Source organism: Arachis stenosperma, chromosome 5 (genome assembly GCF_014773155.1).
Source record: "Arachis stenosperma cultivar V10309 chromosome 5, arast.V10309.gnm1.PFL2, whole genome shotgun sequence".
NCBI classification, from domain to species: domain Eukaryota; kingdom Viridiplantae; phylum Streptophyta; class Magnoliopsida; order Fabales; family Fabaceae; genus Arachis; species Arachis stenosperma.
In genome coordinates, this window is record NC_080381.1 from 126,248,531 (window position 1) to 126,270,558 (window position 22,028).

Genomic DNA, 22,028 nt, shown 5'->3' on the forward strand with positions numbered 1-22,028 from the left:
TTTTCTTTCGCATTTTCGATTGTGAAATACTTAATAGTCATATTTCTGTTTATTTAGTAGATTCATTTTGTGTTCTTGCGTTAAAGTACATATTACTATTCTCATTATACTATTCATTTGGTGATAACTTTGTTAGGTCGGTGTAAAAGTGTTACGTAGTATTTTTCGTATAGTTTAACCTATATTTACATGTGTTTGAGGAATTTGAATGTGTTTTTGTGCATATTTGAGTATTTTCATGTTTTGAAGTGAGTTCGTGTGTGTAGTAATCAATAACAATTTTCGATGTATTTGGTCTGAATTTAGATACACTTGGTGTTTTTGTTCTTTTTTTTGTTGTAACTAGACAACATAATATTGTTGTAGTGCTTTTGATATTATTTTGTACATGTTTGAGTGATTTACATATATTTTTGTCCATTTTTTAAGGATTTTGTTCATGAATTTGTTGTAACTAGCCCATAAAATTTTGTTGTAGTGCTTTTGGTGTCATTTTGTGCATGTTTGATTGAGTTACATGTCTTTTTGAATTGATATTGTGTGATATAATCAAGAAATAATAGCGGTATATTTGGTTTGTTTTTCGGTGTATTTCATACGAATTGAGATGCATTTGGTGTTGTTGTGCTCTTTTTATTGTAACTAGGCAATAGAATATTGTTGTAGTGCTTCTGATGTTATTTTGTACATGTTTGAGTGATTTATATTTATTTTTGTTCATTTTTGAGAGATTTTATTCATGGATTTGTTGTAATCAGCCCATAAAATTTTGTTGTAGTACTTCTAGTGTCATTTTGTACATGTTTGATTGAGTTGTATGTTTTTTTGAACTGACATTGTGTGATGCAATTAAGAAATAATAGCACTGCATTTGATTTGTTTTTCAGTATATTTCATGTGAATTGAAGTGCACTCAATATTGTTGTTACCTATTAACCTAATTTTTTATTCCTTGCAGAAAAAATGACAATCAACAAAGTTGCTGAGAGGAGCACCACAAAAAAAGAAGGACCAAAATATAGAAAGTCCTTACTATAGATTTATATTAGGAGATATAAAAAATTAATAGATTGTATAATGTAAACTTTTAACAATATCTCTAATGTTTTGAATTATGCGTACAATTTTAAATTAACAAACACATATTTTGTATCTTTGTAAATATTTAATTCAAGGTTTTCATAAAATTTCTTAGACAAGATCAAACTTCTATGAATCTGTCTGTCTTGTATTAAAATCTTGTTAATCTGAATAAATCCAAGTTCACAAAATTGTAGAAAAAATGAAAAATTTCTACAATACACTGATTACTAACCAAAACACCAAAATTATTCAAATAAACACCGAAAAATGCTTATAATTTTTTATGTATTTTCATAAGGACATATAGAAACGGTATAGATTGAATTTCTACACTACTTAACTATTCAATTATATGTGTACTGTATATTTAAAACAAACAAATTCTTTGAAAAAATTGAGAAAACTAATTTCAAAACAAAAAATAAGAAAATATAAAAAGTAAACCTCATTTCCATTAAAAAATAAAACCATTACACAGATTGCACCAAAACTGTATTGAAAATTCCCAAAATGCCTTCAGATAAACACCGAGAAATGTATTTTATTCTCTTGAATCTTTGAACTGATAATTTATTATTTGTCCATGATAATGTCTAAAAATTGATTGCACCATTTATCCACCATCTAAAAGGTTCAACTACAAAAATCAAATCATATATTAGCACAATTATTAACATGCACAAATTCAATTTCCTCTATTTAAAGCACATCAATTGATTCTTAATTTCATTTATCTTCTTATTTGTGTTCCGAATTTTAGTAAAAAAACCTACAAGTTTAGAATAATTTTTGTAGAATTGTCCGACTTCTTTAAGCATGTTAAAAGTCATTTCAACCTTTGACATAAGCTGCTCGTTAACATCACACAAAAACTGAAAAAACACCAAAAGCATTTCCATAATAAACCAAATCATAACTCCAAATGCACCGAAACTGGGAATGAAACAGATTCATCAAATAATAATTCAGATTCCGAACTACTACATTATATTCAAATTTAAACCGTCAACAATGAAAAACAATTTTCACAAACAAAAACAAAATTATTCAGCTACAAAATCATAAACTACTAATGAACTACATTAACTAGATTCTAACCATACCTCAGCCACTTGATTCGATTCAAAACAATAATCCAATTTGTCCTGGTTCAATTGGTAGTCTGGGCTTGAATTATTTATTGTCTTCTAAAACAAAATACCTATTTAAACTTGATTTCGTTGCTTTATTTTAAAAAAATTGATTCAAATCTTTAAATCAGATAAAAGAGCATTGATCTTGAATGAAGAGAACACAGAAAACGAAGAGAACACAGAGAAGGAAAAGAACGCAGAGAATAAAAAAAAGTAGAAAATATTAAGAAAAAAAAAAACGAAATCCGCATAAAAAAAGTAGTTATATATATTCACGCGTTAAGTCAAAAGTTTGTTAGAGATAGTAGTGCGTGAAGGTGAATTAAGTTATAACAACTTAATTAAACTTGATTGATTAAATGATTTGGATATAGAATTTTATTGTATTATTTTATGATATCCAATTCAATTCCGTTTAAACTTCGGTTAAGTTTTGAACCAATAAACTTTTAATTCTACTAGTTCGGTAATCAATTTGGTTTCCGAACCTTCATCGTAATTGTACTCCTCAAAACAAAACAACACACCCCCCAAACACACACCCCCGAATTTTATTTTATAGCATAATTTAAACTTTATAAATGGTCTATTATCATTCTCAATATAAATGGTGCATTTATATTTTTTTGGGATATAATATGTTCTCTTTACAGAATTGGATAACTTAATTCCTAACAAAAGATTCATTTATTAATTAGTTGAACAGCAACACAAACTATTAAGAAGTATTTCTTTCATTAAGAAATAAGAAATGCATACATGAATAATATTTGACAAAATATCCAAATTTCCTTTTTCTACCTACCTTTTGGGAGATTTTGTCAAGTCACAAACGCGTTTCTTTCTTTTGGATGGTTAGATTGTCAACACCATAGAGACTAGGTATTTTTTCCAAACTAAAAAAAAAAGCGGCAGAATATGAGAGAAACAGGGGCATATGAATTAGGAAAACTTTCTAGTGTACAGATACACTAATGTTTTAATAATTTTTAACTGTTGATCTTAATTATAAAAAATATATATAATATATATAATTAAGATTAATGGTTAAAATTAATTGAAACACTGGTGTATGGTATACTTAAAAACTTTCCAATGAATTATTTATTGGAGAACCAAATAAAAAATTGAAGCTATGTTGAGCTGTCTTTCCCCAAGAATACACCATCATCAACCACTATCTTTTCCTATTAGACTGGGGTTGGTCCAACATGTACACTACACTGCTGAAAAAATCTGTATAGAGAGGGGAAGGAGAAAAACATGCATGATATATTACTAAAAGGAACTTCCGTTGGCTAAAAGTTCACTACATTATCTTTGATTTCCCCCAAAATTGGAAGATCAGCATGTCCCTTAACAAAACTCTAACAGCAGAATCAGGCAGAAACTCCATTCTTGTGTGGTAATGCTGAAAATGACAACCGGACGACACGGCTCAAATTAGTCTTTCTTAGAGGAGGGAGAGGAAAAACAATATACTATGTATTGAAAAATTTTCATTGTACCATTCTCAAGAACTGATCAGTATATGTTAATGGACCATATATCAAAAGCCTCTGTTTTCCATCGTCTGAAAAGGAAAAATTAATATATTGCCTTGCAAGACACGAGAGAAGTATATGTTAAAAATAGGCATAGTTCTTATGAGAATAATCGTTTAAATCATATAATGTGAATTGTGATTTGAGAACCAAAAAGGAAAATGTCATATAGTGATTTAACCTTAAACCTGAGTGATCCAGATGGCTGTCAATTAGTGTGTTTTGTGAAATCAGTGATAGACTATCTGATAAAATCAATCTAATGGTGCGGATAGGAGCTGTACCTCCAAAATAGTTTTAGCTTCGTCATTAAATGTTTTGCAAAGAATTTCGTAACTCTTCTCAATCCCCATCTGCATTCAGGAATAAAACCAAAACAATAAACAAACGGTAGGAAAAAAAATTTCCTGTTATAACAGAAAATCATGTAAATAACACTGGATTACACCTTTGAAGGCGAAATGGTTGATATGATGTATCTGCAACACATAATTATTTCATCAATCAGCAAAACAAAGCAAATTAAAAACAGGAATGGAAATGGTAGTATGATAGGAAAATCTTGAAGGAAATGGTTAGGCTATTAAATTGTGATAAAAGCAGACAGCGTCATCCATAGCAAAGTTCATGAAAGTCAAAAAGAAAAAAAAAAACAGTTGCATGACCCCCCAAAGGTCCATAACATTGTGATGATCAAGTTGTGCTTACTCATGATTAACTTTGACATGATTTCACAAGCAAACATACACTTATATAGCAGCCTACCAGTCAGAATATGGTCTTATTTGGATTTCTCATGATGACAATTCATGACTCGCTCTCAATTTTTCAATACATGTTCATGCATTATTACTTACACCTTTTATCAAGATTTGTTTGCATGTGTAATTCTTTTGTCCACCAAATATGTTTGCAAAGAAAAAAGAAATATCTTTCCCTATGGCTACACAAATGTGATTCTTTTTCTCTTTTATTCTACTAAAAATCAACATGCAATGACTTGGTAAAGGAAATTGATTCAAAGATTGCACACACAAGTGAAGATTTTACCTCAGCTTACTTAGATAGAAATTCAGAGCTAGTAAATTTGCTTTTTGAACAGTTAGCATGACAGCACCCATGCAGTTCTACAAGAGAGTTAAAACAAAAAACATAGATCAGAGACCATAGTCAATGTAGAATGTTATGCACACAAAACTCAGAAAATTTTGCAAAAGAATCACAAGGTATCCCAATGAGGTGCATAAGAACTTCAACAAAATGGACATTAGTAAGACTATACATTAATCAAATAAATAGACTTCATTTCTTCCATAAGAACAATTCATCACCTTTTGGGCAATAAGCTCAATTAGTTGCATTAGAAACTTCCCTAACCCTTTTCCTTGGACACGAGGCTCAATCTGCAACTCATACACATAAAGGACCGGTACATCTTCTTCCAGAACAATACGGTAATGTACAAATCCAACTAAGGGGCCACTATCTTCTACACAACTAGTTGAAGCCTCTTCTGCATTCAACATCATTCTTGTCTCATCACCAACTGAATTGGCATCCTCATGCACAAATATATAGCGTGCTTCTGGAGCAACCATTTCTCTGCGCTTCACCTTTTCTTCATCCAACCACTCAGATCCATAGGGTCCTTCCATATTTAGCTGCAGTTTTTGAGTTGACAAGTCATATGCTTTCGGGTCTCTTCTCAATGAATAAGCTAATGAAAAAACCAACCATGAACAAAAGGAGAAATGATACATATTGTAGTATAAAAAAACCTAAAAACAATCGAATTTCAATAAACTAAGTTGGCAAAGTATTCGCCTTGGTGGTGCTAAGACGCCTCAATTATGAGGTTAACTTGTAAATTACTGAAAAGCCCTCAGTTCAAACTTTATCAATTTACAATTTGATGGCTGGTCAGTTTTACTTATAATTTGTTAACATTTTCATTAAACCAATTTGAGACAAAGCTAGTTCTTAATTTAATCATTTCATCATTTTTCTTTGAATAGCTCTCAATATCTCTCTCCGGGGAGTGCAACCCCTTCTCTTTGTTTGACATTCCTTAATAGAATATTGAACCAACACAGATTCTTTCTCTATTCCTGTTCAGCAGTGCCAATGGGCTCCTTAAAAACTAGCTCAGTCTTGTTTCATACACCTAAAATTGAGACTTTCAACTTCTTAACTGAAGATTGCAGGTAAGTTTCTAGTGATCTCTTGTCATTATCAATACTACCTTGGCTTCCTTCTCAACTTTTGAAATACCCTTCTGAACAGAGCTATCATAGCTCACATAAGATCCAGGGAAAAAAGATGGGGAGGGGGGGGGGGGGGTTTCCCACAAAGAAATCAGTTCTATAACACAGTAATGCCTTTAGACATGGAGATCAAGTAAAAGGAACAAACTTTAAAATGAAACAGAAAAACACACAAAAAAGATAAAAATGAAAAACTTATAAGAGAATGTAAGATAGGTCAAAAGCCAAGTTTTCTAGAAGAAACGGAAGCTGAAAACAGAAAAACGGAGAAAGGCAAGGGAAAAGAAGAGAGGAAGGGCTCACCAAAGAGAAGAGAAGAGATCGAGATTAGAGAAGCAGGACTCACAAAAACGATTATCTTTCTCACTAATCCTGTGTTTTGTTTAGCTAATAACATAACATAATTGTGATCATTAATCAAGAGCAGCCACCAATTTGCAGTATAACAAATCTTTGACCAGATGCAGAGGCCCTATGAGCATTTTTTGAAAACCTCATCAATGAGGTTTCCTCACACAACCTCATTGAAGACTTTGCCAACTAAGTTTCCTATCACTTTACAAAACAAAGACATAATAGCAGATTTTCTCTTATTATAGCATAAAGTATAAAGAAGGGAAATATTTCATTCAATATATTATAGTAATGTCTACATCAAAATATTTCATTCAACAAATTATAGTAATGTGTACCTTAAGGAGGCTCTGAACATAGTGCTTAACAGGAGAGGATAGTGTATCACCGCGTCCTGACTTCAAACACATAGATAGACCTAAAATTCAGATTGAAATAGGCACCTAGATTTAGGACTTAGAAGAAACAAAAAAGATGATCCAAAAATGAATAAAAGCTATTGCTAACACATTCAACAATTTACTTACACTAACATCTCAAAACTTATGGGAATATTATAATTGTATTATATGAGAATTCAATATTGCATTATTGCTAATACAGTTACAGTAGTTATAAAATCCGTTGCGTTTGTTTGTTGAGTCAGTAGTTAGTTACAAAGTTTACTTCTGACTTTTATGTTGTGTAAAACCATAAACACACTTTGCAACTAACTAACTGCTGATCAGCAAAATAAGGTAACTGATCCTGTAACTAATCTAACTACACTGCACAGTTTTCTATTTTAGAAACAGTTACCGTTATTGACGAAGTGGCGGAACTCAGGGAAGGAAGCAAGGTGATCCTTTTCGGCACGTGCTGATTTGATGGATTGCTCAACGGCTTTCTTCTTTGCGAGGACCTGCGAAACAATGGCTGAACCTGAAACAATGATACCAGCACAAAAAGGGTGAAACGACAGCGTTTGGAGACTCACCTCGCTACGTTTGGGCTTCTTCTCTCTGATAACGGTGCCATTTTGGATGACACTGCTTGGACGACGCCGTTGCGGCGTCTTTGAATCCATAGCTGGTGCGCTCTGCTAGAGAAGACGACTTAGCTAACCCCCCTTTTTTTTTTCTTCCTTGGGCCTTGGCTTCTCACCAAAAAAAAAAAATAGCGAGAAGAAAAGAATAACGTTGCTTTCCGTGTATGTAAATTACGAATAAGGACAATTTGGATCTACTGCAGAAGCAGAGTTGCAATGGGCAGAGACACACCCGAATCCATGGCAGAAGGCCAGAAGCCAATATTCAAAGCTCATCCCCAAAAGAATCGGCAGAAGCATAAGAACCACCTATCTCATAGCATAGCTTCCAAAGGATAGATACAAAAATTACCAAAAAGCATAGCCTCATTACAGAGCCAGAACAGCAACCACAGTAGTACAGTACAGCAAAAACCGTTGTTCTATTTTATTCTTTTTATTAATTTAAGAGTCCAATTTTCATTGACTGGACATCTAATCTAATTAGATTCATCGTTCATGCGTTACACATGATTTTTAAGAAATAAATTAAAAGATTAGTTATATTTTATGCAATATTTTTCCTGTGTAAAACTCTTTTACCTAATTTGATTGTATATGAAAATTAAATTTTTAATTAAAATATTAATTAAACAATTTAGTAATAATTTTTTTTAAAGATATAATACAAAATAATAAAAATAACATAATTTAGTTTAAAATATAAATATTCATAATTCATTTGTTAAAACACACAATATAAAGGTAAAATACAACAGAGAATTCTATTTATATTACTTAAAGGTCAAACTATTTCAAACATTTAAGATTTTCATGAACTAATTATCACACTTCAATAATAATATTGTCTAAATCTTATATTAACAAAACCAATAATAATTAGAATTATAATTTTAATTAATTTTTTATATAAATAAATAAAAATTTATATTGTAATTTTACATCATATGAATTTAATGAGTCTCTATAGAGTGAGAATCTCTTTTCTCATTTCTTTTTTCGTTTATTTTGTCAATTTTATAAATTTTTTTACACCATTTCTTAAGTATATAATGTATAAATAAAGATAATTAACACCTATTATATAATCAATAATCTATTATTTATCTATTTGCTATCTTCTCTATATCTATATTATATAAAATGAAAATATAAAAAGGATTAGTGTTCATCCCCCCCCCCCCTAAAATACCATTTATTATATAAATTTATAAAAAAAAAGTTGTCATACGAAAGATTTATACCCAAAATCTTTTAATTAAATTATAAATATTTTATCATTTCAATTAATTTTTTTATTATTTTACATATATTTAATAAATAAAAAAAATGAATACATGCATATTGATCCACTAATCTTATATAATGAAAATTGGAAAAAATAGTGTCCATTTTTTTTTCGTTTTTACTCTTAACTCTCGCAGCAAATAGTTATGCAATTTTTTCTTTCAATGAGTGACTTCCAAAAGTTATGATTGGTTTTGATAAAGCAAGAGCTATTTTTTATTTTTTTTAATAATCTATTATCTTTTTCATAAAAATAAGTTTAGAATATAAATAATTTTTTTATAGATAAATAAAATTAATCTTATATCTGAACAAGTATATTATAATTTTTATCCGTAAAAGTTAAAATGCGACCAAATCTACCAATAAATAAAATTATCATTTAAATTGTTTTATCATACACAGACTATATTTTATAGATAAAAAATTACTTTCATTGGTTTATGAATGATTTATGAGTCTTCAGGATAAAAGTATTAGTTTATTGTAATATTTTATTTTTGAAATTCCATTAATATTTTTTCCCCTGTTACTTGCTGCAACAAGCCAACTATCAACTCCCTCGCTTTCCTTCTCTTGTGTGTATAAAGAGCCACACCACCAAACCAACGAGGCAACAACAACAACAACAACTCTTCTTCCCTTTCTTTCTCTTTCTCTCTCTTTCTCTTTCTCTCTCTCTCTCTCATTCGCTCTCTTTTTCCAACTGTTTCATGCAAAGCCATTTCTAGGGTTTTTTTTTTTCAGTTCTCGCCATTCACTCTTTCAATTCCGTAATCGCTGCAAAGGTACTTCGTCGCTATGGCATTCCAAGCCAAGAAGCTCATCAACAATCCCGATGGTGCGCTCTTTCTCTCACTTTATCTTTCTTTCTTGTTCGCTTTGCTCCGTTCAATTTCTCGCCTGTGTAGGTGAAAGTCGGTTGCGATTTTGTTTTGTTCGTTTCTTTCAACTATTCGGTGCTCTTTCGCTAATTTCTTCACTCTTTCTTGTTTCATGAGGTGAAATCGCGTTTCTTGTTTGCGTCATTTTGACTGTTAGAGGTTCTTGCGTTGTGTTGACTTTAGTAGCATTTATCTTTGACTGAAAGGGACTGAGCTTAAAATGAGTTGAAATCGATTCTTGTTTTTGGTATCGGTCAATGAGAACTTCGTATAGCGGCTCTGATTTGATGCTTTGCTTTTAATCTTAGCGACGTAGTGTTTTACTATGAGAAGATATAATAGCGGTGTTGTTAGTTAGGTTCCTACCTTGGAGTTGCATTTTCACACTGGCGCGGCAGTTTCACGACTCTATTCTTTAGCGGCAAATAGGTTCTTGTTTTTAGATCGGTCAATGAGGACATTGCTTTTATTTGTTTTAATTCGAAGATGTTGATTCAATGAGGAAAGATGATAGCGGTAGTACACCAGTATTATTCTCACTAGTACTGTGGTATATGAAATTGAAAACTAGGAAGATGGTGCTTGTTTTCAGATCGGTCAATGACGACTTTGTGGAATTGCTCTGAATTGATGATTTTCATTTTACCTACTTTAGTTTCAACATGTCGATTCAAAGTGGAAAGTTGATGGCAGTATTATTAGCTAGGTTCCTGTTTTGCAGATTCTCAATTTCTCACTTAGCACCGTAGTTCCAAGATTGTGTTCTTAAACTGCTATATAATGTGAATACGTGATAGAAAGGAAGATTATACTTTATCTTGAACTCTAGATCTTTTGGAACAAAATTAATCTTGATTCTTTGTTAATATAATTTATTGTAGATGTTGTGACTGAATTCATTGAAGGCCTTGTGGAGACGTACCCTGGTTTACAGTACTTAGATGGATTTCCTCAGGTGATTACACATACAGAAACATGTATGGCTGTGTAAATGTATGAGAGGTGTCCATTTATTTTTGTTGGCTTGAATGCAGGTGAAGGTTGTATTACGTGCAGATGTTTCAAGTGCAACAAATGATAAAGTTGCAGTCATATCAGGTCTGCGACTATCCATCCGATGTTCCTTTTTGTTTTAATTTCTGTGAATTTTAGCATAGGATACTTATCGATGCATATAGGAATAGACAAATGGTTCATGAATTGTCATACAGGATTTGATCCACCTTTATAAAAAGGAAGAAAGGTTGCAAGTGGGAAGAATGGGACATAGATCAGGGGGGGTGGAACTATGCTATTTAGCCCTATGAAACATATCTAAGATCAGTAAAACGAAATATTATATGGTGCTTTTGTAACTATGTTTTCATACCCAAAGTATTATCATGAAAATTTTTATCCAATCCTACATTACCACAGGGGGAGGAAGTGGCCATGAGCCTGCTCATGCTGGATATGTGGGAGAAGGAATGCTGACAGCAGCTATCTGTGGAGATGTCTTTGCTTCCCCACCAGTTGATTCAATCCTAGCTGTATGCTTTCCTTTTATTATTGGATGGCATGTGTATATCACACATCAGTTATTCTGAAGCATCTCTTATTATTGAAATTTAGGGGATACGAGCTGTAACTGGACCTATGGGATGTCTTCTGATTGTGAAGGTATCCTTTTTTTTGTTCCCTTCGTGTTTGGGTAATACTTTAGCTCATTGACTTGTTAAATTACAGTCTTTAGAGTGGTCTTTTGGATCATCATGTATGTTGGATGAGCTATACCCAAAGTTATTGTAAGCTGTTAAATTGGAAAAATATACAGTGTGGAAGATTAATTGTAAGATTCTTATGTTAAACTAATTGGGATCATTTCAACAACAAAAAAGAAAAGAAAAGAAAGAAAGAACGAAAATCAAAACATTTTTCAAATCAATTTTGAGCTATGAATAAGTGTGATTTCTCATTTCTGCACATACATGGTCTGTTTATGAGCAGTCATTAGGATTTGCTCTTGTTTTTTGATTCCATAGTATTCCAAATTTGGGTGTTGACAGAATTATACTGGTGACCGATTGAACTTTGGTTTGGCTGCTGAGCAAGCAAAAGTTGAAGGTTATAAAGTTGAGGTACTGCTAGCCAGAATTATCTCATCTAGTACTTAGTTTTGTTATGTAGATAAAGTATGACTGAATTTTGCGAATGCAGACTGTAATTGTTGGTGATGATTGTGCACTACCACCGCCTCGAGGGATTGCTGGGAGAAGGGGCTTGGCAGGGACTATTTTGGTTCATAAGGTTCTCTCAGAAATTCATTTCTGATTTTTCAGCATTCTTTTATTTGCCCTGTTCACACATCCACTTTGAACAGCACTATTTTATGGTTGCATATATTGGACTTTCTGGCCTGTTTGTCAATGTTTATTTTATTTTCTTGTTGAACTTAGCATTGTTTTAAATATGATAGATAATTATGGTATTAATGCAAGATCTTTGGAATGAGCCTGGACGACAGAATGCCTTCCACACTATCTTCTGCTTCCTCTATTTTTCACATACCCCTCCATGATTCCATTACCATCCATACTAATCCCTTGTCCTGGGTGGACATTCGTTTATTTAGATTAGACCCTTCTTTTAATTCGTAACATAATTCACCTTTTCCATCTTCAGCTCATTCATAATTCTGCATTTCATTTCTTGCTTCCTTTTTTCATGAACATTCAGTGGTCCTCCAATGGTTGGTATCTTGCAGAACAACTCAGCTCTTCTCATGTATACATGAGTTAGAGCCCTTTGGAGTACTATTATATCAGTGTATTATCATTGGTAATTTATCATTTACCTGCACATTTTGTTGATTGCGGCAGGTTGCAGGGGCAGCTGCTGCTGCTGGCCTTCCTCTTGCTAAGGTTGCTGCAGAAGCAAAACATGCCTCTGAATTGGTGGGGACAATGGGTGTTGGTTTAACTGTGTGCACACTTCCTGGTCAAGTTACATCAGATCGTTTGGGCCCAGGGAAGATAGAACTGGGGCTTGGAATTGTGAGTTTCCTTTAGTTAGGCACCTTCTTTGCAGTAGTGTGAACAGCTCGCTCTATGTTTTATGTTCTGGAACGAGTTCTCTGTTTACTTTTTCTTTTTTGATCTCCCTAGTCACTGAAGTTTGTCTTTATTCTCTACTAGTGCCATTTCTCATTAATTTACAAATAATGATGATATCAATGCTACTTTTTTTGCTTTCTTTCTTTCTTTTTCATTTTATTTATTTATTTTACAGCATGCAGAACCTGGTGCAGCTGTTGCTGATCTTCAGCCAGTGGATGTGGTGGTTTCTCATGTTCTGAATCAAATATTGTCCACGGTATGTTGCAATATTTTATGGAAAACTTTTGACTGTTGTGTACCGTTAACTCTCTAAAGAAATGTTCTTGCGACATTGTGGTACCACATCAAGAATAAAGTTCACTACTTGTGTGTTCGTCATGGACTTTGATGCTAATCATAGTTTAACCCAAAAGTTCTATCTTATCACAAAGTTCTAGTACGCTTGAATAGGTTTGGCCGTAAGTATATATGTTTGTGTCCCTTTTTGGAGTTATCATTCCTATGAATGAAGTTACAATGCTTTCTTTTGGTAATGTTACCAGGAAACGAACTACGTTCCAATAACTCGAGGTGGTAGAGTGATCCTCATGGTCAATGGGTATGTTTACGGTATCATATATGTTTAAAATGAAACTAAGATTTTGTAGCTCTTAAATTCTCTTTATATTGTTCTTGGGACTTGAGCACCATTTTATGAAGACATTCCTATACGTATATATCTGTGATTGAACTTAGCTTCATAGATATTCTCATCACACAACGTTGAAAAGCAATGTTTATGCTATCTACACCTATTATTGAAAATATACTGGTATTCTCTTTTATTTATGTGCATTCTTTTTAGAATGCTTCTTTTTTGTGTGCCCTAAATTTTAGCTGTTTTGATTCAAACCCTGGACACCATAATTTAATGCCTTCTCAAGTTTTATTGACCTTTTGCAAGTTCTTCACTTGCAGGCTTGGTGGCACCCCTTTGATGGAGCTAATGATTGCAGCAGGAAAGGCAGTTCCAAGATTGCAGCTAGAGCATGGGCTGGCTGTTGACAGAGTTTACACGGGGACATTTATGACATCCCTTGATATGGCAGGTTTGTCACATCATTAATTCTCGTTGTGATTCATCAAGCAGTTCTAATTAGTATTTATTTCAGGTTTCTCGATATCTATCATGAGGGCTGATCCACCTATTCTTGAGCGATTAGATGCCAGTACCAAAGCACCGTCTTGGCCTGTTGGAGTTGATGGTCAGTAATATCTTTAGTTGTTAATAACTGGATTATTCTAATAACTTATGGAACCATTAAACTACTAGTTTATTGAACTTTTGAACTTTCTTCTCTTTCAAGGTGTTCACCCGCCTACTAAGATTCCTATTCCAGTCCCGCCATCTCCATCAGCAAAGGGCGATGAGGTATATACTTCATACACGGGGAATTACGTCATTTCTTCCATGACATTTAGCAGTTGTGGTTGAGAAGTAGTTAAAGGAAAATTATATTCAAACATGTTTGATACAAGTTTATTTGGCTTACTGGTTAGTGGCATTTCGACATGGTTGAATATTTTTATTAGAAATTTACACCACCCTTTCCACATAGAAAAATTCTGTGATGAGTACTAGTTTAACAACTTACATATAGAGACACTCAGAAAAAAATGATGCGACACAATAACAATAATTTACCTTGAAAAGCCGGTGAATTGTTAGACTTGTGTCCTTTCCATCCAAGAATCTCTGTGCTTTGTAATACTTCCTAGTGCATACTGCATCAACAACAACCAAGTCTTGTCCAGCAAAGTGAAGTTAGCTATATGGATCAAATGATACCTTACTGGGTTGTCATAATTCATGTTTATGTTTATGCTTCATTCCACCATAAATTTCTGTACTTCATACTGGAAGCCCAAAACCAGCATCTGGCCACTGATTTTTCTCTTGTGATATCTTTGGCATGATCATAATATATTTCTCATAGTTATGATTATCCTCCTCTCTCACATGTTCATGCTATTGGTGAATCTGGTAAAAATAGAATTGACTTGTCAATATCATTTGAAAGCTGGTTGAGTTTTATTAAATCTATGTTAATCAAGTCAACTGTATATGTACTTATATCCTGATATAATTTTTGAAATATGGTTCCTATGTTTACTTTACATAAGCCACAGAGACGACCTCTACAGCTAAGTGAGCAAGGCCAAGTCCTTGAGATTGCTATTGAAACCGCTGCAAATGTTATTCTAGATCTTAAGGACAGCCTAAATGATTGGGACAGTAAAGTTGGTGATGGTGACTGTGGATCAACTGTGAGTCCTGTCCTCAAAATTGTCTATTATAGCTGTTGAAGTATCATGGGAATTACTTGATTTATATGGTTCAACTTCTGCAGATGTATAGAGGCGCAAAAGCCATTCTGGAGGACATAAAAAAGTAAGTCTATGTCCTATTTGGTTAGGTATATCTTTGTTTGTACTCTTGGGGACAAGTTACTGCAAAAGCAATTGCCAATTTGAATTGTAATCACATTATGACCTGAACTGCTGTTTTTTGTTCACAGCTATCCTCTGAACGATGCTGCAGAAACTGTCAATGAAATTGGATCCACAATTCGAAGAGCCATGGGAGGAACAAGTGGAATCATGTATTATGCTGTACTTATGCCATTGTTGAAGTTTAACTAATTATGCTGTTTGAGTATTGCTTTCAAGAAACTTTCTCTTTTCAGATATACAATTTTCTGCAAGGCAGCATATACACAGCTGAAACCAAGCTCTGGTTCTGTTGTCACGCCAAAACAATGTGGGAACTCCAATATGGCTACCATTAATTTCAGAGTTAACTTTTCCTTTGCCCTTTTTTTACTATTAATCCCTCGTGAGTTGTTTGATTTTCAGGGGCTGAGGCACTTGCGGCTTCCATTGCTGCTGTTAGTAAATATGGGGGTGCCAGTGCTGGTTATAGAACCCTGCTAGATGCCCTTCTTCCAGCATCATCGGTTCTTCAAGAGGTCCTGACAATAGGTTTTCACTTCCCCTACATTATTTGGATGCCCTTTTATGGAGTAACTTACTGTGCTTTTTGGTTGAACAGAAATTAAATGCTGGGGAGGATCCTATCACTGCTTTTGTTCTGTCTTCTGAGGCTGCATTAACTGGTGCTGAGTTAACCAAGAAAATGCAAGCACAGGTGATACCTTTTGACCCGTCTTTGTTAAGAGTACAAATTTGATGCAATACTGAGTTTTAACTTAATAGCAGAGAACGTCTGGCATTCTGTTTCAATTATGTTTAGTTCATGAGTGGTGCTCAAGCAAAGTTGGTTTCATTTTACTTATGGTTTGCTTGCTGTTCTTTAATGAAACAAATGGTTAAAACATGGAGTTCCAATTTTAGGAAGCTCATTTTGAATTGCAGTTTTTAGCAGTTCGCCTCTAAAATTGAGAAAAATGCCACAACCATAGTGGCTTGTTTTTATCCATTTATTTGTTATTATTAAGTGGATTGTTGGATCTGATGAGGGAGTGTTATGTAGGCTGGGCGTTCTACTTACGTGTCTTCAGAGTTGCTTTCAACAGTTCCTGACCCTGGTGCCATGGCTGTGGCAACGTGGTACAGGGCTGCAGCTCTAGCTGTCCAGCAAAAATACAAGAGTTAGGCTACGTGCAATTAAGCTCTTCATGCGGATTTAGCCAAGTTTTGTTCCGGATTTTGTATCCTTTTAACCATTGGGCTCTCCGCTTATGTTTTTTTTGCATAAAGCTGAGAGAGCGATTGCATATACGCCAAATTTTACAGTGGATGTAAATTTCAAAAACTTGATAACTACAGTCGGACAATGATATACATCTATCTCATTGTGAGCCCTGTGCTTGTAATATTCATCGTTGGTTTATTCATTCTTTTATGCTCATTTTTTTTACCCTATGACCATCTCTTTGCGTCTTCCTCCTCAGTTTTGGCATCACTGTCTTTTCTACCGGTGTTTCTAATGCAATTTAACTACTGCAATTTTCCCTTCGTAATCAGTAATATTGTTTTGATTGGGATGATATTTCTGTGCAGTTTTTGTAGCTGTGGTATAGATTAGGATTTGTATTGTTGCTTTATAGAAAACAAAGTCGGGTTACGTGAACCGTTTCTACGTTGAAAATATCTTATGGTTCTTGTTTCTTGATAATGATATAGAACAAGTAGCATCTTCTGGGTTAACATTATTCCAGTTTGGCAATGAAAATTTAGTGTTAAAATAATGAAGGAAAAAAATGTAGCAAATATACGACCAAGGATTATCTAACATCCTAAAAATACTTGCTAGTGGTGCACTGGTCTCTCAAAAAGAACATACATATTTGCATATAAGTTTTTTCCTTTTTATTTAATGTTAATATTTGCATCATAATTATGAGTGTCATATTTGTTGGCAATATTGCATGAAAGGACGTGAAGAGAATCCCCGAAAGTGATTGGCGTGATGGATCCGTCGTTTTCCGGTGAAGGTGAGTCATGAGTTTTGAAGCATGGAGTTTAGCTCTCCATTCGGACCTGCAATGAACTTGGTTATTGTGACGACGAGTGATATGATGGTCTATTCTTATAAACATGTCCTAGATATGGAAACACAGGTATAATTGTATAAATGAAGTATCAATGGTTCAGACAACTATACCCTTGAAGAAAAAACTAGAGCTTGGAGAACCACCCTTGAATATTCCATTTACTTGGCTGTGACTGAATCTGACAAGACTTTCACAAATTGTCCATATGAAGAGGAAATTAAATTTTAAGAACCGTTAAATGGCCAATAATCAATTTATCAGTTACGAGGTAAAATAAAAAATAAATTCGATGAAAGGAATGCTTAAAGAAAATGCGACATTTATTACTAAAATATAATTCAGGGCAATTTAAATGAGAGGCTTATGAAAATAAAAATAAAATGAAGTCTGCTTTGTGTTATATTTGTTGTAAGAAACATATTATTATTATTATTATTATTAGATCAGTAGGAGAAGACTAAGTTGCTTCCGAATCTTCAAAAAGTCAACAAATTGCAACGATTTTGGCAAAAATTTTAGTCAGAGCACGATATTCTATTTCTATGTTCGATCAAGCGGTAAAAGTTTGTTTTTTGGCACGCTAGGAGATTAGAGAGTCACCGAAGAACAAAGAATAACTAGTAGTAGAATAGTATTCAGTGGGATCACCATCCCAATCAACATCTTAATATGCTTGAAGGATTAAAGAAGATTGAGTAGAAAAATGAAAATCCTAAAACATAGTATCCTTGATATAATGAAGAATCTAAAGAATAGTGGCATAATGAGTAGTGCAAGGTGCTGATAAGAACTAGCTAACAACATGAACAACATATGCAATATCTGTTCTAACAACATGAACAACATATGCAATATCTGTTCGAGTAACAGTAAAGTAGACAAGACCACCAACCAACTGTCTATAGAGAGTAGGATTATCCAAAGCAGTTCCATCCATAGAAGTAAAGTGAGTATTAGGCTCAAGAGGAGTAGATTCTATGCGACTACCAGTTATCCCAACCCAAGTAAAAAGATCAGATGCATACTTTGCTTGAGAAAGATAGATGTCATCATTGGATGAGATAACTTCTAAACTAAGAAAATAACTAAGACTCCAAGATCTTTCATCTCAAAATAGTGGTGAAGGCTTGTTTTGAGATCAGTGATACCATCAATATCATTTTTGGTAATTATCATGTCATCAACCTATAATAGTAAGAGAACAACACCCTTGTCACTCTTGCGAACGAAAAGGGCATTCTCTTGACGATTGCAAGTGAAAATGAGGTTGCAGATGGTATTGCAAAATTTTTTAAACCATTCTCGAGGAGCTTGCTTAAGACCATAAAATACCTTGCGAAGAAGACAAACTTTGTTGGGACAACAAGAATATCCTGGAGGAGGTTTCATGTAGACTTTTCTTTTTAAGTCATCGTTGAGAAAAACATTTTTCACATCCATCTGACATAGAGACTATTTGTGGACTGTAGTAATTGCAAGAAGAGCTCGAACAAATGTGAGTCGCACAATGGTGCAAAAGTCTCTTCATAAATAATACCGTACTCTTGAGTGCATCCTTGAGCAACCAAATAAACTTTATATCTATCAATAAAGCCATCTGACCGAGTCTTAATTTTGTATATACATCTACTTCTCACAACTTCCTGATCAGAAGGAGGATCATTCAAATTCTAAGTGTGTGCTTTATCTAATGCTTGAATTTCTTCCTGCATTGCTTGTTGCCAATTTGGAAGCTTCTTTGTATGACCTAGGTTCATAAATGTGAAGGATAGTAGCAAAACAATGATAATCATGAAGATGTGGAGGTAGATTTCTTACCCTAGTACTGCAAGTGGACGTAGGAGGAAGGACCATAGGAGCAAGATCATCATTCTAGTTTGGATCATTAGGAAAAGTGAAAGGTACATGAATAGGAGGCTCAAGAGGTGAATTTGTGACAATACCTCTATTATCATCATTAGAAAAATGATCAACAATAGGATTAGTAAAGAAAGGTGAATGGGTAGAAGGAACAGACTAAAAGGAGGAAAAACTCGAAAACATGTGATGTTCCCAGAATACAATATGACGAAATATGTGGATTCAGCGAGAGACAGGATCCCAATAACGATAACCTTTATGTTTAGTTCCATAACCATGGAAACAACATACGCAAGCACGAGGTTCAAGTTTATTATGTTCATGGGGTTGAAGGAGAACAAAACAAATATAACCAAAAACTCTAAACGAACTATAGTTTGATGAAGTATTATAGAGACACTCAAAAGGAGTGATGTTACCTAGAACAGAGAAAGGAAGACAATTGATAGCATGGACAATATTGAGAACAACTTCACCCCATATACGTTTAAAACAAGAAGAGGAAAAAAGCATTGCACGAACAGAGTAAAAAATGTGATGATATTTTCGTTCAGCTCTATCATTTTGGTGAGATATTCCAAGATAAGAGAATTCAGACAAGGTGCCCTGTTCAGTAAGGAAGTTCAAAAGTTTGGAGTCACAGTACTCCACTGCATTGTCACATAAAAAATTTTTAATGACTTTGGAAAATCGTGTTTTAATCATAGTAGCAAAATTAATATAAATCTGAGGCAATTCATGTCTTCTAGACATTAAATAAACCCAAGTAAAACATGAATAATCATCAATAAATATAACAAAATATCAAGTTCTCCCCAGGCCCCTATAGAAGCTATAGGAGCAGGTTCCTAAACATCAGAGTGTATAAGATCAAAAGGAAAACAAGCAAGAGATGAACTATATGAAAGGATAAAGTTGGTTGCTTTGCAGTTTGACAAGAAATGCAATCAAAAGACTCATTATTGGTCGATCCTAATACTCCCATAGACACGAGATGACACAATTTTCCTATTGAATTGTGAGCAAGATGACGATGTCATAAGTGAAATGTGGATGGTGGAGAAACAGCACAAAGGCGTGTGGTAGATGGAGCATGAAGATTTCTAATTTCAAATAGTCTTCCGATCTTACGTCCAATCCTAATGATTTGTCTCGTTCGAGGATCTTACACACGATAATCAGAAATAGAAAAATTAACATCAAAACTAAGTTTAACTAATTAACCCACAAAGATAAGATTTAAATTTAATTTAGAAATAAAATATTTATTAGGTATGTGAAGGTCAGATTGTGACACAAGTCCTTTATGATTCACATACATAAGGAATCCATCAGCGGTGTGAATAGATGACGTGCTGGTAATGGTAAACAAAGATGAAAAAGCATGACACATAGGTGACATGTAATTGAAACAACCAGAACCAAAGTGCCATTTAGAGTTTCCTCGAGGAGTGGATAGAGCAACAAAAGTATTACCAGAGAATGAAAGAAGTTGTTTGAGAAAAGACTCAATATCGGATGGAGAAACAAGAGATAGACTACCAGAAGTAGATGAGGTAGAGACATCAGCGACATCAACTGCAATGATAGGCACATACTTGGGAGCGTTGGTGTGAGAATGATACATGTTCCTATCTGGACGAGGTGGACGAGTAGGACAAGAAGGTATGAAGTGACCCAATTGTTTGTAATACTGACAATACAAAATAGAATAGTTTAAGGCAATATGACCTTTCTGCTTGTATTTACGACATTCGATGGAGGGGCAATCTGGTAAAAGGAGGTCAGAACGCTACAATTTTGGCAAAATTTTTCCTTTTTGTTGGTAACCGTAAAGATAGGATCAGCTTTTGATCGAGTCAACCCTAAATGTGTTTTTTCAGACTTAAGATGCGAGAGAGCATCTTCAAGACTAGGCAAAGGATTTTGATAAAGAAGAGAAGTTTTAATCAGCTCATAATCATTCATAAGTGCCATGAGAAACTGAATTAGATGTGTCTGATTGCGAGAATCCTCATAAGCTTTAGCATCAATAGCATCTTTAAGAACAGGTTCACAAGAGGCCAATTGATCCCAAATGCGTTCAATTTGTACTATAAAATTATAAACAGCCTGACCACATTCTTGCTTAAGGTTGAAAAGTTCATTAAGTAATTGATATTGGTGTAAAAGATAAAAAAATGGTGTAGCATTTTCTAGATAATCACATACCACTTTAGTAGTTTCATAACACCCAAATTGAAGATGGATGCCAAGGTTAGATGGGTTGTGTAATACCCTAACTTTTAGCAACTCATTATCGTGCTAAAAGTCTAGGCGTTACCTATATCTACTCCTTTAATTTCATACTATATTTATTTAATATTGAGCCTTTGCGAATACAAATCGGATTTTTAATAAAGAAATAAAAAAGTATTTACTTTAATAAACTTTATCACATAATTATATCCACATAATATTAAATACACAGACTTATTCAAAATTTCTCAAATACAATTTCTACCCCTCTAAAAACCAAAACAATAATCGACGAAGGGGAACATAAAATCTAAAACTAAACCAAATGCGGAAAATGAATATATATATATATATATATATATATATATATATATATATATATATATATATAAAGCTCTGTGGTTCATTCGTGGCTTCACGCCAAAGATTTCTGAACCTGCCACTGAAAAAGAAAATATGTAAGGGGATGAGAACATCGTCCTCGCAGGTTCACAGTAAAGAAGGAAATACTATCAAAACAAAGAAATACTTGCAAATAGAGAGAATCTCATTATAAAAATAGTTTCTTTTTTAAAATACACTTTGGAAAAGATTTATAAGAAATCTTACTTCAGAAAGGTCATAAAGAATATTCTTTAGTTTACAAATCCGTAAAGTAAATCATTTAAAAAGGAAAAAAAAAACCAAAAGTGTGTCTCAGGGC

General features: G+C 33.6%; 2 protein-coding genes across 5 annotated transcripts in view; one reads left to right on the forward strand and one right to left on the reverse strand.

Moving 5' to 3' along the window:
* Nucleotides 1–3,470: 3,470 nt before the first annotated feature.
* On the reverse strand, nucleotides 3,471–7,823 carry LOC130979752 (uncharacterized). 3 transcript variants are annotated; one of them, XR_009086722.1, is made up of 9 exons: nucleotides 7,355–7,823; nucleotides 7,177–7,279; nucleotides 6,717–6,796; nucleotides 5,092–5,421; nucleotides 4,811–4,887; nucleotides 4,209–4,239; nucleotides 4,045–4,113; nucleotides 3,725–3,815; nucleotides 3,471–3,627 (listed from the first exon to the last, which is right to left on the reverse strand). XR_009086722.1 is itself a non-coding variant. In XM_057903287.1 (9 exons), exons 1-8 carry the CDS (start codon nucleotides 7,442–7,444, stop codon nucleotides 3,766–3,768), a joined length of 804 nt encoding a protein of 267 aa, XP_057759270.1. In that variant the 5' UTR covers nucleotides 7,445–7,823; the 3' UTR covers nucleotides 3,471–3,627; nucleotides 3,725–3,765. The 3 variants fall into 3 exon arrangements, 1 of the variants encoding a protein (XP_057759270.1); XM_057903287.1 differs by having other exon boundaries at nucleotides 3,725–3,789; XR_009086721.1 differs by having other exon boundaries at nucleotides 3,725–4,113.
* A 1,460-nt stretch (nucleotides 7,824–9,283) lies between these two features.
* Nucleotides 9,284–22,028, forward strand: part of LOC130982205 (putative 3,4-dihydroxy-2-butanone kinase) — a 37,790-nt gene continuing 25,045 nt past the window's right edge. Inside the window, exons 1-20 of one of the 2 annotated variants that reach the window (XR_009087105.1) lie at nucleotides 9,284–9,533; nucleotides 10,458–10,531; nucleotides 10,611–10,674; nucleotides 10,993–11,105; nucleotides 11,188–11,235; nucleotides 11,622–11,693; nucleotides 11,773–11,862; nucleotides 12,435–12,608; nucleotides 12,844–12,927; nucleotides 13,214–13,269; nucleotides 13,629–13,759; nucleotides 13,823–13,915; nucleotides 14,018–14,082; nucleotides 14,835–14,978; nucleotides 15,062–15,102; nucleotides 15,230–15,313; nucleotides 15,398–15,471; nucleotides 15,567–15,679; nucleotides 15,763–15,858; nucleotides 16,204–16,381. Coding sequence is in view for 1 of the 2 variants with exons in the window: in XM_057906100.1 (XP_057762083.1) it covers nucleotides 9,494–9,533; nucleotides 10,458–10,531; nucleotides 10,611–10,674; nucleotides 10,993–11,105; nucleotides 11,188–11,235; nucleotides 11,622–11,693; nucleotides 11,773–11,862; nucleotides 12,435–12,608; nucleotides 12,844–12,927; nucleotides 13,214–13,269; nucleotides 13,629–13,759; nucleotides 13,823–13,915; nucleotides 14,018–14,082; nucleotides 14,835–14,978; nucleotides 15,062–15,102; nucleotides 15,230–15,313; nucleotides 15,398–15,471; nucleotides 15,567–15,679; nucleotides 15,763–15,858; nucleotides 16,204–16,326 (1,779 nt within the window). In the remaining variant the exon portion in view is untranslated. Of the gene's footprint in view, nucleotides 9,534–10,457; nucleotides 10,532–10,610; nucleotides 10,675–10,992; nucleotides 11,106–11,187; nucleotides 11,236–11,621; nucleotides 11,694–11,772; nucleotides 11,863–12,434; nucleotides 12,609–12,843; nucleotides 12,928–13,213; nucleotides 13,270–13,628; nucleotides 13,760–13,822; nucleotides 13,916–14,017; nucleotides 14,083–14,834; nucleotides 14,979–15,061; nucleotides 15,103–15,229; nucleotides 15,314–15,397; nucleotides 15,472–15,566; nucleotides 15,680–15,762; nucleotides 15,859–16,203; nucleotides 16,694–22,028 lie in introns of those variants that run through there. The other variant, XM_057906100.1, reaches the window with a different exon arrangement.